This window comes from Osmerus mordax, chromosome 3 (assembly GCF_038355195.1).
Source record: "Osmerus mordax isolate fOsmMor3 chromosome 3, fOsmMor3.pri, whole genome shotgun sequence".
In the NCBI taxonomy this organism is placed as follows: domain Eukaryota; kingdom Metazoa; phylum Chordata; class Actinopteri; order Osmeriformes; family Osmeridae; genus Osmerus; species Osmerus mordax.
Genome location: NC_090052.1, coordinates 1,037,396 through 1,053,087, shown reverse-complemented (window position 1 = coordinate 1,053,087; position 15,692 = coordinate 1,037,396). Strand labels below are relative to the sequence as shown.

Here is a 15,692-nt window from a genome sequence, read left to right as displayed (position 1 = left end):
CACCCCCCTGCTCACGTCTCCACCCCCCTGCTCTCGTCTCCACCCCCCTGCTCACGTCTCCACCCCCCTGCTCACGTCTCCACCCCCCTGCTCTCGTCTCCACCCCCCTGCTCACGTCTCCACCCTCCACCCCCCTGCTCTCGTCTCCACCCCCCTGCTCACGTCTCCACCCCCCTGCTCACGTCTCCCCAGTGATGTTCCCCCTCCTTCCGCCCCCCCCCACCCCCAGAAAGTATAGTCTCTTCCTCATTTGTTGTGTGAAGTCACCACAGGATAGCAGCAGTTGTGTCCTCTTCCCTCATTGACTCCATCCCCCCCCCCCCTCTCTCTCTCTCTCTCTCTCTCTCTCTCTCTCTCTCTCTCTCTCTCTGCCTCTTCAGCTGCGGCTCTCGTCATCCCTCCTCCTCTCTATCCGTCCGTTCCGGGGTGACAGGGCGGAGATGGGGAAGGGGCTGCTAGAAACCCTTGGGATAAAACAAGAGCGGAGACAGAACGTTCAGCGCGGGAGCCAATCACGGCGTGAGCGTTCAGCGCGGGAGCCAATCACGGAGGCCAACAGGTCCGCCTCAGCGTTCATGCTGCCTGAGGGTCATGCGTTCAGGGAGAGGGACCATCACAGGGTTAGAAACACGACGGGGAGGGTTTCAGTTTTGCGCCGTCGGGGGTCGGGGAGTGTGGTCTCGGTCCTACCTGTCCATCACCCTCCTGAGGGCACGCTCGATGTTCATGCGGTGGCCCACTCTGGTCACACCCAGGTCCAGGTAGTCTTCCTTGGTGAGCGAGGGCAGGTGTGTGCCGTCGATCTCGTTGTCCAGGAAACGCTCCCTGTGCTCCCCTAGGTTCAGGTAGCCCAGCCAATCAGCCACGTCGTATTTCGTCCAGTAGGGCAGCGGCTTGGAGGCAAAGGGCTTGGTGGGCGACGGGGGAGGGAGGTGGGGGTAGCTCAGGCAGGGGGGAGGGGGGAGGGGGTGGAGGGGCGGGGGGGACGTCCCGGACAGGAAGTGGGTGGGGGACAGGGAACGGGACACCACCAGAGAGGAGCTGGGGGGAGGAGGGGCGCCCGAGGGGGCGAAGAGGGGAGGGGAGGGGGAGAAGTAGGGGTCCCCCAAGGGGTTGGCGGGGGAAGGAGGGGTGACGGAGCCGCGGAGCTCGTACAGGCTGCTGTAGAAGGGCGTGGTGGGCAGGAGAGGCAGGGACGAGGGGCGAGGGGGGCCCACCTTGGGCCTCTCCGAGGGGGAGATGAGGGGGCTGGGGGCCCGGCGGCGCTGGAGGTGGTGCGACTCGGCCTTCCTGGACTCCCGACTGGGGATGAACTGGAACTCCAGGGCTTTGGTGCGGTAGACCGGGCGGTGTTTGGGGGAGGTGGGGTAGGGGGAGTAGGATGGGGACAGGGGCGAGTGGGAGCGGGGGGGCTGGGGGGCCACGGGGGGCTGGGGGGACGGGGAGCGGGTCCAGTTGGGGTACTGGGAGGTGGGGGTGGGGGAGGGGGAGAGGGCGGGCTGGGAGTGGGACACGGGGGAGGGGGACTGGGAGCGAGCAGAGGGAGGACTCAGAGCAGATGTGTCTTCGGAGAACCTGCAGAGGAGAACTGGCTGTTATATCTCATGGACAGAGACGAGAGGCTGTCTGACTGTACACACACACACTGCACCCTGAGAAGCTGTCTGACTGTACACACACACACTGCACCCTGAGAAGCTGTCTGACTGTACACACACACACTGCACCCTGAGAAGCTGTCTGACTGTACACACACACTCTGCACCCTGAGAAGCTGTCTGACTGTACACACACACACTGCACCCTGAGAAGCTGTCTGACTGTACACACACACTCTGCACCCTGAGAAGCTGTCTGACTGTACACACACACACTGCACCCTGAGAAGCTGTCTGACTGTACACACACACTCTGCACCCTGAGAAGCTGTCTGACTGTACACACACACACTGCACCCTGAGAAGCTGTCTGACTGTACACACACACTCTGCACCCTGAGAAGCTGTCTGACTGTACACACACACACTGCACCCTGAGAAGCTGTCTGACTGTACACACACACACTGCACCCTGAGAAGCTGTCTGACTGTACACACACACACACTCTGCACCCTGAGAAGCTGTCTGACTGTACACACATACACTCTGCACCCTGAGAAGCTGTCTGACTGTACACACACACACTCTGCACCCTGAGAATCTGTCTGACTGTACACACACACACTCTGCACCCTGAGAAGCTGTCTGACTGTACACACACACACTCTGCACCCTGAGAAGCTGTCTGACTGTACACACACACACTCTGCACCCTGAGAATCTGTCTGACTGTACATACACACACTCTGCACCCTGAGAAGCTGTCTGACTGTACACACACACACCCTGCACCCTGAGAAGCTCTTCATCAAACATTTCCACCCACAATTTACCAGCTGTTGGCAGTTCTGAGATGATGGATCAGTTAAGATGATAGATATCGCACTGTTAACAATTTCAGGATATTATGCGAGAGAGGGAGTAAATCTGCAGTCTTTATGACATGCTGAGTAGAGTTAAAACTGACCCCTTTTTCCTCTCTTACTGTCGGAAACCCCCCCTGTGTAAATTCAAGATGGTGTCCATGTTTTATGTTTGGTGTGACGGATGGTGGAGATGGAGAGACGAGAGAGAAGTGGCATTACCTGTTTCTGCCGGGCGAAAGACAGACGTGGGATGGAGGAGAAGCAGAAGATATCAAACAAGTTCACACAGTGTAGACGGCACACCATGACCAAACACTACACTGCCGGGATCGAACGACCAGCACATTCATCACCACACCATTCACACCTCCACTCCTTTCACACACAGGTGAAACAAGCACAAGTGCTGAACATCATGGACGAGTACAAAACCGAAACAAGCGTGGCGCCACTAGGAAGCATCTGTATCCCAGGCTGCATGTCTGGCTGTGTACCTGTGTCTGCCGAGGGGTCGCTGGCTGCTCCAGTTCTCCTTCCCTCTCTGCTGCAGCTTGCTGTTGAGCTCAGTGATGATGCTGGGCTTCATGCTGGAGGCCGGTGGGTACACCTTCCTCCCCTCCAGGTAGGCCTGCCCCCCTCCCTCGCTGCCCCCCTGGCTGTCCCCCCACAGAGGCTTCCCCTCAGGGGTGCGGGGGCGCTCCAGGTAGGGAGAGGCGGGCCGCCCCAAGTTCTGGCTGTCTCTCATTCTGTAGCCGTCCCTTACTCCCTCATCCTCTTCCTCGCCCTCCTCGTCCTCCCCCTCCTCCTCGTCCTCCTCCCTGCGCCTGTGGGAGAGGAAGGAGGGCGGGGCGGTGCTGGTCTGCCTGCGGAGGTCTGTCTGCCGGCCGCCCTCCCTAAAGCGCTGGCTCTTGGGGTACGTGGAGGCGGTGGCGTTGTGCATCTCAAACGTCTGTCCGTCCAGGTAGCTCATGTACGACTCCAGGAGATCCCCCTGTCCTGTCCTGTCTCCTCCCCCTCCTCCCGCTCTCTCCTGCCTGTCCCTGGCCCCGGCCCCGCTCAGGGCCAAGATGCGGTCCAGGTGGTGGTCGCTGCTGCTGCGGCTGTCCAGCTCCTCGATGCCAGAGTCCACCACCGTCTCCTGGGACTCCCCTGTCTTGCCGGCCGGAGGGTGGTGCTCCCCCGTGCGGTGCCCCCCCCCGGGGGCAGAGGTGGAGGAGGAGGAGCCGCGGAGGGGGGCGGAGGACGAGGGGGTGCTGCGGTAGGCCGGAGGAGGTGCGGCGGAGTGGGGGGGAGGGGTGGGGGAAGAGCGGCCAGGGTTGGGGGTGCTGTTGTAGAGGTGGTGGGAGTGGGATAGGGGGAAGGGTCTGTGATAGGAGGTGGGGGGAGGCGGGGGGGAGACGGAGGGGGGAGGCGGGGGTCCTGTCAGAGAGGTGGGTTGGAGGTTGGAGGGGGAGTGCGGGGGCTGGGGGTTAGGGGAGGTTTGGGAGGGGGAGGGGGCCGACTGGGTGAGGTTGGCCACCTCGCTGTCGTAGGAGGTGAGGCTGGAGGCGGTGGAGTCCCCTGCCTGGGGGGAGGGCTGGGGTGGGTAAGACCCCGGGAACGCTTCTCTGTGGGAGGGCGGCGGGGGCGGGGGGGGGAGGGGGCGGGGGCGGGGCGGCCGTCTGGCGCTGCTGGCGCGGGTACCCTGAGGTCCCCGCAAGGCCTCTGTCGAAGCTGTTAGCAAACTGTAGAGGTGGGGGCAGAGGGTCCGCGTAGACAAACTCATCATCCGCATCGACCGAGGGGGCCGGAGGGGGGAGGACCATCATTCCACTCCCCCCCGACCCCCCTCCCCCCTGAGTGTGGGGGGGGACGGGGGCTGTAGACGGGGGGGATGGAGGGGTGAGGGACAGGACGTAGGAGCCTGCATCGCTCTCCATCCTCAGGAATGAGGGGCGGCGAGGCTGCTGGGAGGGGGGCTGGGCGGGGGCTGGCTGCTCCACCTTCCTGCTGTACCCCTCCCTCTCCCTGGACCTGTCTCTCTCCCTGGACCTGTCTCTCTCCCTGGACCTGTCTCTCTCCCTCTCCTTGTGGCTGGGCTGGTAGACCTGGGGCTGGTAGTGGTGGGTGTGAACGGTCTTGTCTTCGGAAAACCTTACCCTCAGCCCCTCCCTCGCCCCTCCGCCCTCCCTCTCCCGCTCCCCCACGCTCCCTTCCTCCCCCCAGACCCCCCCGGCCCCCCGCAGGATCCTGGGCGAGGGCGGGCGGCCCACGGTGGGCGTGGTGGCGGCCAGCGAGGAGGAGGTGACCAGGTAGGAGGAGCTGGACCCGGCCATGGAGGAGGCGGGCGGGGCAGAGGTGGAGGAGGGAAACGCCCCCACGCTGGACATCTGCCGGCTGAAGTGAGGCTCCGCCCCTCTCTCCCTCCTCATCCGCCCGTCGTCCCTCAGCGCTCGCTCCCTGGCGGCCAGGGCCAGGCCCAGGGGGGACGAGGGGTCCAGGACCTTACCTGTCAGAGGGTGGATGAAGGTGGTGGCGGATGAGGGCTGCCGGCCTGCCCCGGACGCTGGGGCGGAGCCCACCCCCGCGCCGTAGAAGTCGGGGGGCACGGACTTGGGCTGGTAGTCGGGGGCGGGGGAGGAGTACTCGGGCAGGCCGAAGGCAGGGGGCATGCTGCGAGTGTGGTGTATGAAGGTGTCTCCGGAGAACATGCCCTCGTCGATGGACTTGGAGGGGCGCAGGCGAGGGGGGGGGACCCCGGACTGGGCACTCAGCTGCTGGGAGGCCTGCATCCTGGACCCCCCTCCTGCTCCCCCACCTCCTCCTCCTTCCCCCGGCCCCAACTCCTCCTCGGCAGACATGAAGAAGGAGGCGCTCCTCCGGCGGGCCTCGTGGAAGCGTTCTCGATCGCGTCGAGCCGCGCCCACGATGGCGGCGCCGAACTGGCTGGTGAAGTCCAGGTTCTCCTGGGAGCGCAGCGAGGGGGGCGGGGGGGCGGGAACAGATGGGGGGGCAGGGGGCTGGGGGGCCGGGGTGGACGGAGGGGGTCCGTGGGGGGTCTTGGCCCCCTCGGCCTCCCCGGCTGAGGGGTGCTCTGCCTCCACGCTGCTGCCCTGGCTGCTGCGGCCGCTGCTGCTGGTGGAGGGGGCCTTGACGATGATAGTCGGGATGGGGATGGAGCTCTTTTCCATGGGCACCTTCCCCCCCACGGTGCCCTGGCCCCCTCGCAGGTCCTCCACCTTCGACTGCTTCACCAGGGGGCCCTTGCCCCTCCGGGCCCCCCCTTTGGGAGCCCCCCCGGCCCCCCGCACTGGCTGCTGGGCCTGGTTCTGGGAGCCCAGCTGTTGCTGCTGGGGTGTCGCTGCGGTAACGCCGGACGGGGGGACGGCATTGCTTTGGCCCCTCCTCATGCCGCTGGACTTAGCCCCGCCCCTTGCAGGGTCCCCCGGGGGGTAGCCCCCCTTCCTGGAGGCGGTCCTGCTCTGGGCGGAGGCGTGCGAGTAGTTGGCCGCGTGCTCCGGCCCTCCCCCGCCACCGGGGGCAGCGTTGGGCCCCCCAGCCCTCTCCTGGCCCCCCTGGGTGAAGTGGACGGACTGGGAGTAGAGCTGGTAGTGGGCAGAGCTGGAGGTGGAGGTGGACACGGAGGGCTGCTGGGAAGACTTGCCCCGCCAGCCCATTGGGGGGGCGGAGGAGAAGGGGGGGTCGGGGGGGGGCGGTGGTGGGAGGCGGGGGGATGTCCTCTGGGCCGGGGACAGAGAGGCTGCGAGCGAACTTCACGGACGGAGGATTGAGGTACTGCTTCTCCTCTTCAGGCACCCCTGAGATGCACAGATACACCAGAGAGGGAGAGGAAGGGGGAGAGAAAAAGGGAGAGAGAGATGGAGAGAGAGAGAGAGAGAGAGAGAGAGAGAGGGGAGAGAAAGAAGAGACATTGAGGGCACAGCGAAAGGTACAGAAGCATGAATGACAGAGGAGTACAGTCAGATATCTGCTGTGAAGAACAGGAAGTCTTAACTACAGCACATGAGAGCTGGTGACCAGATGGCTGCTTCCTGGTCATCCTGCCCTCCCATTGGTCAGTTAGATGGTGGTTTGTCCTGTCGCAACTATCACTGTGGGTCAAGGGTCATCTGAAGACATTCTGTGTTTTCTCTGTAGACCACCAGCAAGACACTCTTCTAACTCTAGCAACAGATCAAGATAAATGGGGTTTGGGGCCGGACAGGCAGACAGACAGACAGACAGGCATGCAGACAGACATGCAGACAGACATGCAGACAGACAGGCAGGCAGGCAGGCAGGCAGACAGGCAGGCAGGCAGACATGCAGGCAGACATGCAGGCAGACATGCAGACATACAGGCAGACATGCAAACATACAGGCAGACATGCAGACCGACATGCAGACAGACAGACAGACATGCAGGCAGGCAGGCAGGCAGGCAGGCAGGCAGGCAGGCAGGCAGGCAGGCAGGCAGGCAGGCAGGCAGGCAGGCAGGCAGGCAGGCAGGCAGGCAGGCAGGCAGGCAGGCAGGCAGGCAGGCAGACTCACCAATGGATTTCTGTCTCAGCATCCCATGAGGAGGGGCATGGCCTGATACGTACTGGGAGCGATCGTAGCCAAGCCCCGCCCCTGACGACACCATCCCCATCCCTGATTGGTCGTAACTTGGCTGTACAGTGAATACAAGGTAAGACAGAGGACAGGAAACCAGCTTTAGGAGGATGGTATAGTTTAACTGAGTCATAACACTACAGATGGCAGGTCAATGCATTACAATCATTACATTATTCATGCCCCAGCCAGTGAGCATAATGGCTTCTTTGGAGCAGTGCAGTGCTGTAGTTGGGTAGTTAAATAAGAAGCTGTTTGTGCTAGTGTTTAATCAAACTCTCCCTAAACTGTGCATCGCGTAAATGTGAGGGTGTTACCATAGGAACACAACTGGACAAACTGTTCCTCTCAACCTTGTGACAGGTGAATCGCACCAGTGAACACAAGCGCAACACACACACACACACACACAGATACACACACACATACATACACACACACACACACAGATACACATATATACACACAAACACACAGATATGGACTCAAGTACACACACACACACAGATGCAGGGCTCTCTGACCACACCCACCTCGTTGCTGTAAAGGCCCCGCCCCCTGTCTCGTTTAGGAGCTTGAGCCCGAGACCCCTCGTTGGTGCTGATTGTCTGCTGAGCAGCTGCAAGGATCTCATCTAGTTTATCTGAGGGGGGAGGGGGCGGGGGGGGAGGGAGAGATGGAAGGGAGGGGGGGGAGGGCAGGCTGTTGCTTGATGCGCAGTCTGAGAAGATCTACTGTAAACATTCTTACTCTGAGAAGATCTACTGTAAACATTCTTAGTGTGAGAGGATCTACTGTAAACATTCTTACTCTGAGAAGATCTACTGTAAACATTCTTAGTGTAAGAGGATCTACTGTAAACATTCTTAGTGTAAGAGGATCTACTGTAAACATTCTTACTCAGAGCCATCTGATAAACTGTCCTCTTCTTCTCTGTAACTTGTGAAGATTCAAATTCTGAGGAGACACATAAGAGAGAAGTGTAAGTGAGTGAATAAGTAGATCTGAAATAACTAGATCTCTATAAACTATAAGATCTAAATAACTAGATATCTATAATCTATAATAATGATGTCTCACCTGATTTCTTTTTCCAAGGGGTAGCAGCTTACAGGGAGATGAAATGATACTTAAGATTTTGTACATGAGCAACTGCAATCTCCTCAACACAGTGAATAACAACCATATATGCCAGTGAGTTGTCTCTGCCCTCCATGCTTCCAACTGATATAGAAACCAGACACCCACACACACAGCAGTGCTTTCAATAAGACGAGAAACACGCGCACAGAAACTTACATCAATACATGCAACATGCAGATGCATGTACCCGGGCACACACACACACACACATTAACACAAGAGCACACACACACAAGCACACACGCGCACACTAGCACACACACACGTGCACACACGAGCACACACACACACGCACAGTCTGAAGATGTGTCTCACCTCTCTCCACTGCATCAGGCAGGAGCAGAGAGGAGGAAGCTCAGAGTTAGTGGTTAAAACATGCAGAAACACAGGGAGAGATCCCCTCTAACTAAGGACTGACACAGGGAGAGATCCCCTCTAACTATGGACTGACACAGGGAGAGATCCTCTCTATGCACTGACACAGGGAGAGATCCCCTCTAACTATGGACTGACACAGGGAGAGATCCCCTCTAACTATGGACTGACACAGGGAGAGATCCCCTCTAACTATGCACTGACACAGGGAGAGATCCTCTCTATGGACTGACACAGGGAGAGATCCCCTCTAACTATGGACTGACACAGGGAGAGATCCCCTCTAACTATGCACTGACACAGGGAGAGATCCTCTCTATGGACTGACACAGGGAGAGATCACCTCTAACTATGGACTGACACAGGGAGAGATCCCCTATAACTATGGACTGAAACACAGGGAGAGATCCCCTCTAACTATGGACTAACACAGGGAGAGATCCCCTCTAACTATGGACTGACACAGGGAGAGATCCTCTCTAACTATGGACTGACACAGGGAGAGATCCTCTCTATGGACTGACACAGGGAGAGATCCCCTCTAACTATGGACTGACACAGGGAGAGATCCCCTCTAACTATGGACTGACACAGGGAGAGATCCCCTCTAACTATGGATGGACATATTCAGAGCTTTGCTTTACTGGGTCCAACAGCCCTTCATACCTAAAACACAGGGGCTGTTTGTGTAGAGTGTGGAGTGGTTGTAATAAAGATGGCAATGGCATTTCATATTTTATTGTTTTGCATTGTTTACCCAAACTGATTATCTCTTCCTTGAGAGAAACTAATTATTCTGTTTCTTCGTTCTAACTATTATGTTTTGGTTGAGGGTTCAGTGTTCCTCTGCGCCAGTAATGGAAGTTTCAGTTATCTTGGAGAGAGATTAGGAGGTAGTGAGGAGGGTATTGTCTAGTTGCATCTTCCATTAGGATGCGTGAGGGAACAGGGTTTAACAAGCTTATACATAAGTGAAGAGCTTGAAACTGTGGAGCAAGTATGAACCAGTATTCTCCTCAACAACTTCCTAATTATTTTAAATTATGTCATTGTTTAGATACGACAGGACTGTAAAACCTTGATGATGAAATGAGGCGGGGTGGTATATGATAATCATGTTCCTGCTTTCTCTGAACTGCAGTGTGACCTGCTGTACGAGGTGGTACCTGCTGTACGAGGTGGTACCTGCTGTACGAGCTGGTACCTGCTGTACGAGCTGGTACCTGCTGTACGAGCTGGTACCCTGCTGTACGAGGTGGTACCCGCTGTACGAGGTGGTACCCGCTGTACGAGGTGGTACCTGCTGTACGAGCTGGTACCTGCTGTACGAGCTGGTACCCTGCTGTACGAGGTGGTACCCGCTGTACGAGGTGGTACCCGCTGTACGAGGTGGTACCCGCTGTACGAGCTGGTACCCGCTGTACGAGCTGGTACCCTGCTGTACGAGGTGGTACCCGCTGTACGAGGTGGTACCCGCTGTACGAGCTGGTACCCGCTGTACGAGCTGGTACCCGCTGTACGAGCTGGTACCCGCTGTACGAGCTGGTACCCTGCTGTACGAGGTGGTACCCTGCTGTACGAGCTGGTACCTGCTGTACGAGCTGGTACCCGCTGTACGAGCTGGTACCCTGCTGTACGAGGTGGTACCCGCTGTACGAGGTGGTACCCGCTGTACGAGGTGGTACCCGCTGTACGAGCTGGTACCCGCTGTACGAGCTGGTACCCTGCTGTACGAGGTGGTACCCGCTGTACGAGGTGGTACCCGCTGTACGAGCTGGTACCTGCTGTACGAGCTGGTACCCTGCTGTACGAGGTGGTACCCTGCTGTACGAGGTGGTACCTGCTGTACGAGCTGGTACCTGCTGTACGAGGTGGTACCTGCTGTACGAGGTGGTACCTGCTGTACGAGCTGGTACCTGCTGTACGAGGTGGTACCTGCTGTACGAGGTGGTACCTGCTGTACGAGGTGGTACCCTGCTGTACGAGGTGGTACCTGCTGTACGAGCTGGTACCTGCTGTACGAGGTGGTACCTGCTGTACGAGGTGGTACCTGCTGTACGAGCTGGTACCCTGCTGTACGAGGTGGTACCTGCTGTACGAGCTGGTACCTGCTGTACGAGGTGGTGAGATGTCAGGATGTTTGTCTTGTGTGTTGGTGAAGGTCTATTATAATATTGTATTGGCTGGCGTCATTGAGTAGATTACGGAAGTATGAAAGTATTAATTTCCTAGGTCTGCATCAGGGTGTGGTAATGTGGTGTCTATATCGGGGTGCAAAGTTAAATTGGGTAAACGAGGGGAGGGGGGGTGGTCACTGGTTTACAGGTGTGGGTGGGGTCAGGTTTAGGTTGTGCCTGTGGGGGGTGGGGGGGTCTGGGTGCTCATGCTGTCTCAGAGGGCTGGGGAGGGCTGGCTCAGACAGAGGAGGTGGACCAGAGAGACCAGAGAGAGACCAGAGAGACCAGAGAGACCAGAGAGGGACCAGAGAGACCAGAGAGAGACCAGAGAGACCAGAGGGACCAGAGAGACCAGAGAGACTAGAGGGACCAGAGAGACCAGAGTGAGACCAGAGTGAGATCAGAGAGAGACCAGAGAGAGACCAGAGAGAGACCAGAAAGAGACCAGAGAGAGACCAGAGAGCCCAGAGGGACCAGAGAGAGACCAGAGAGAGACCAGAGAGAGAACAGAGAGAGACCAGAGTGAGATCAGAGAGCCCAGAGGGACCAGAGAGAGACCAGAGTGAGACCACAGAGACCAGAGAGAGAGACCAGACAGACCAGAGAGAGACCAGAGAGACCAGAGAGCCCAGAGGGACCAGAGAGAGACCAGAGTGAGACCACAGAGATCAGAGAGAGACCAGACAGACCAGAGAGAGACCAGAGAGACCAGAGAGACCAGAGAGACCAGAGGGACCAGAAAGAGACCAGAGTGAGACCACAGAGACCAGAGAGAGACCAGACAGACCAGAGAGAGGCCAGAGAGACCAGAGAGATCAGAGGGACCAGAGAGACCAGAGAAACTAGAGTCTGGACGTTGAGCCCCAGAGCACCTGTCTCTCCTCATAAATCATCCCCTCCTCACTGAGCATGCTCAGCACAGACAGCAGCAGGCGCCACAATCTCCCTCCGAGCGACGCCCACCCCCCTGCAGTGTTACCTTGGCAACACAAACTCTCCGGGGTGAGTCTCTGAAGAGGAGAGCCTGTGCGGGGCGGAGGGCGGTGTGGGGGGTTAGAGCTGGGGGCTAGGGGTGCAGGGGGCACAGGGGTTGAAGGGGGTGGGCAGGGCGACAGGGCGGAGAGTGGGAGGGATCAGGGGGTGGATTACCTGTAGTGGGGGTGCTGGAAGTGACAGTGTGGAACCTCTGAAAGAACAGTGAAATGCATTGAGACCGTCATCCATGGTTGGCAGCTGCCCCCCCCCCCCCCCCCCCCCCCCTCTGGCCCTCTGCCTCTACTCCTGCCTGTACTTCTGCCTCTACTCCTGCCTGTACTTCTGCCACCTACTCCTGCCTCAAGTCCAAGCTCTCTGCCTGGTTACTACCAATATCCTCCCCCTCTCCCCCAGCAGTCTTACCCATCTCCTCCAGCTCTGATGTCATGGACTTGGAGCGCAGGGCGATGGCCGGAGTGTTTAGTCTCTTGCTCTGCTGAGGGACTGTTGGAAAAAGAGTAAAGTCATCATCATCATCCTCATCCTCACCTCATCCTCACCTCATCCTAACATCCCTTCAACAACTCCTCTTCCTCCTCATCATCACCTCCCTTCATTAACAACAACTCCTCCTCATCATCATCATCTTCATCGTTCCTAGCACTCTGAACATTGTCTTACTTTTCTTTCTGGAGCCTTCTTCCATGTCGGGATTGCGGGTCACCATGACAACCTTAACCATGAGGCTGTTGCCGCCCTGTCTGATCATGTTGACCACCTGCCTGTGGCCCACCTTCACCACGTTCTGACCATTCACCTGGGAGAGGGGCGAGAGAGGGGGGGAGAGAGTGTGAGACAGAGAAAGGGAGAGAGAGAGAGAGAGAGAGAGAGAGAGAGAGAGAGAGAGAGAGAGGGAAAAAGACAGATAGTGAGAGACAGAGAGAGAGACAGAGAAAGAGAGAGAGACAGAGAGAGAGACAGAGAAAGAGAGAGACAGAGAGAGAGACAGAGATAGAGAGAGAGACAGAGAGAAAGAGAGAGAGAGTGACAGAGAAATAGAGATACAGAGAGATACAGAGAGAGAGAGAGAGAGAGAGAGAGAGAGAGAGAGAGAGAGAGAGAGAGAGAGAGGTACAGCAGAGTAAGGCGTAGTAGTGGGTTGAGACGGCATGTACAGCACAGTTCCTGGCTTGCGCCAGCCTCAAGACCTCACAGACCTCAATGAGGAAGTCCCCCATCCGCAGACCAGCCCTCCAGGCCACACCTCCCTCATCCACAGACTCCAGGTACTGCAGCGCGGGGAAGGCCGGGGTGGGGGTGAACTCCTCAATGGGGGTCTGGGCTGCAGACAGAGACACAGGGGTCAGGGGTCAGGGGTCAGGGGTCAGGGTCACGCTGGGCCGAAACACGTTTCCTCACCCTTGGCCCCTCGCAGGACGAAGCCAAACCCCTCGCTGTCTCTTTTCTGCAGAAGAACTGTCTTCTCCTTTATGATGTAGTCACTAGGAGAGAGGGGAGAGAGTCACTAGGAGAGAGGGGAGAGAGTCACTAGGAGAGAGGGGAGAGAGTCACTAGGAGAGAGGGGAGAGAGTCACTAGGAGAGAGGGGAGGGGAGAGAGTCACTCGGAGAGAGGGGAGGGGAGAGAGTCACTAGGAGAGAGGGGAGGGGAGAGAGTCACTAGGAAAGAGGGGAGAGAGTCACTAGGAGAGAGGGGAGAGAGTCACTAGGAGAGAGTGGAGGGGGAAAGAGGGGAGAGAGAGGAGGATCGAGAGAGTCACTAGGAGAGAGGAGGAAAGAGAGGAGGAGAGAGAGTCACTAGGAGAGAGGGGAGAGAGTCACTAGGAGAGAGGGGAGAGAGAGGAGAGAGTCACTAGGAGAAAGGGGAGGGGGGGAGAGGAGAGAGAGAGGAGAAGAGAGAGAGTCACTAGGAGAGAGGAGAGGGGGAGAGAGAGAGAGTCAGCAAGGTTAGGAGGATGAGGAGAGAGGAGGAGAGAGGAGGAGAGAGAGAGTCAGCAAGGTTAGGAGGGTGAGGAGAGAGGAGGAGAGAGAGTCACTAGGAGAGAGGAGAGGGGCAGAGAGAGAGAGTCAGCAAGGTTAGGAGGATGAGGAGAGAGGAGGAGAGAGGAGGAGAGAGAGAGTCAGCAAGGTTAGGAGGGTGAGGAGAGAGGAGGAGAGAGGAGGAGAGAGAGAGTCAGCAAGGTTCGGAGGATGAGGAGAGAGGAGGAGAGAGGAGAGAGGAGGAGAGAGGAGGAGAGAGAGTCAGCAAGGTTAGGAGGATGAGGACAGAGGAGGAGAGAGGAGGAGAGAGAGAGAGAGTCAGCAAGGTTAGGAGGATGAGGAGAGAGGAGGAGAGAGGAGGAGAGAGAGAGAGAGTCAGCAAGGTTCGGAGGATGAAGAGAGAGGAGAGAGAGAGAGAGTCAGCAAGGTTCGGAGGATAAGGAGAGAGGAGGAGAGAGGTGGAGAGAGAGAGGAGAGTCAGCAAGGTTAGGAGGATGAGGACAGAGGAGGAGAGAGGAGGAGAGAGAGAGAGAGTCAGCAAGGTTAGGAGGATGAGGAGAGACTCGCCGAGTGAGAGAGAAGAAGACATTGGGGAAAGAAACGAGAGAGAGAAAAGATGAAGGGAAAGAGGAGAGAGAGACAGAGCGAGGGGAGGGAAGAGGCGTTCACCCCTGCACATTCACACTGCACCAGGAGGGAGACTTAGTCCTCAGTCAGGGGGTGGGGGAGGAGAGGGGAAGGGTGGGGGAGGAGTGGGGAAGGGTGAGGGAGGAGAGGGGAAGGGTGGGGGAGGAGAGGGAAGGGTGGGGGAGGAGAGGGGAAGGGTGGGGGAGGAGAGGGGAAGGGTGGGGGAGGAGTGGGGAAGGGTGGGGGAGGAGAGGGGAAGGGTGGGGGAGGAGAGGGGAAGGGTGGGGGAGGAGTGGGGAAGGGTGGGGGAGGAGTGGGGGTGGGGGGATCAGAGGCCTGCTGGAATGAGGGAGGATGTTTGAAGATGTTTTAAACCTGTGAATGAAACCACACGCTCTTGCCCCTGAACTTCCTGTCTTCCTACTACCTGTGTCCTCTTTCCGAAGTCAGCTGTCAGATGGTGCTGTAAGTGTGTGTGTGAGTGTGTGTGTGTGTGTGCGTGCGTGCGTGCATGTGAGTGATTGAGTGTGTGCATGTGCGTAAATGTGCATGTGTGTGTGTGTATATGTGCATGTGTGTGTGTCACAGGAGAGGCAGGTAAGATGGCGCTGGACTTAGCCCTGCTGCCCAAAGATGCTGAAGAACCTCTCTCACAAGATGCTATATATGATAGTGGTGGTTGCCTCAGCAACAGCAGAAACTGGACTGAGGGAGTTTGTGTAGGCCCAAGCTTGAGACCAACGTATGCAAAGCTTGGCCATCTAATGACATGGAATTAGTCATCGACAGAAGAAAATCACATTCTTCATATGTAGAGTCAATATAGAGAGAAAATGGCAAATAGGTTATGTTTGTCCGCTTTGCAGAAATAGCCTCATGAATAAATAAGCTATAATGAGCAAGAGAGATAATGATAATCAACAGTTTCCAGTTGCTATCACCAAACTACACGAGGGAGCTGTCATGAGAGGGTTCCCAGACGGGACGCTGCACGTTGGAGCTGACTCCTCTGTTTGGTGCATCGAGGGTCTCGTCGAGACAACTTCCTGACCACTGGCCATCACATGGACATTCAGTTTTTGACTCTTTCTGTGGGTCAGTCTAGCTACACAGCCAGCCAGATAGCGAGATAGCCTGCCAGCTAGCCAGCCAGAGTCTCCATAGTAACACAGCTACTGTAACTACAGCTAGCCAGTCAGCCAGCTAGCCAGCAGAGTCTCCATAGTAACACAGCTACTGTAACTACAGCTAGCCAGTCAGCCAGCTAGCCAGCCAGAGTCTCCATAGTAACACAGCTACTGTAACTACAGCTAGCCAGTCAGTCAGCAAGTCAGCCAG

At 57.6% G+C, this 15,692-nt stretch overlaps 1 protein-coding gene across 1 annotated transcript in view; it reads right to left on the bottom strand.

Annotated features, from left to right (window-relative positions):
- Window positions 1-376: 376 nt before the first annotated feature.
- Window positions 377-15,692, bottom strand: part of shank1 (SH3 and multiple ankyrin repeat domains 1) — a 34,592-nt gene continuing 19,276 nt past the window's right edge. The window contains 15 exon segments of the mRNA XM_067231713.1: window positions 377-464; window positions 691-1,575; window positions 2,685-2,690; window positions 2,960-4,104; window positions 4,106-6,154; window positions 6,156-6,262; window positions 6,996-7,116; window positions 7,592-7,701; window positions 7,959-8,015; window positions 8,139-8,165; window positions 8,517-8,525; window positions 12,152-12,232; window positions 12,410-12,545; window positions 12,946-13,070; window positions 13,148-13,230. Coding sequence (XP_067087814.1) covers window positions 377-464; window positions 691-1,575; window positions 2,685-2,690; window positions 2,960-4,104; window positions 4,106-6,154; window positions 6,156-6,262; window positions 6,996-7,116; window positions 7,592-7,701; window positions 7,959-8,015; window positions 8,139-8,165; window positions 8,517-8,525; window positions 12,152-12,232; window positions 12,410-12,545; window positions 12,946-13,070; window positions 13,148-13,230 — 5,029 coding nt within the window.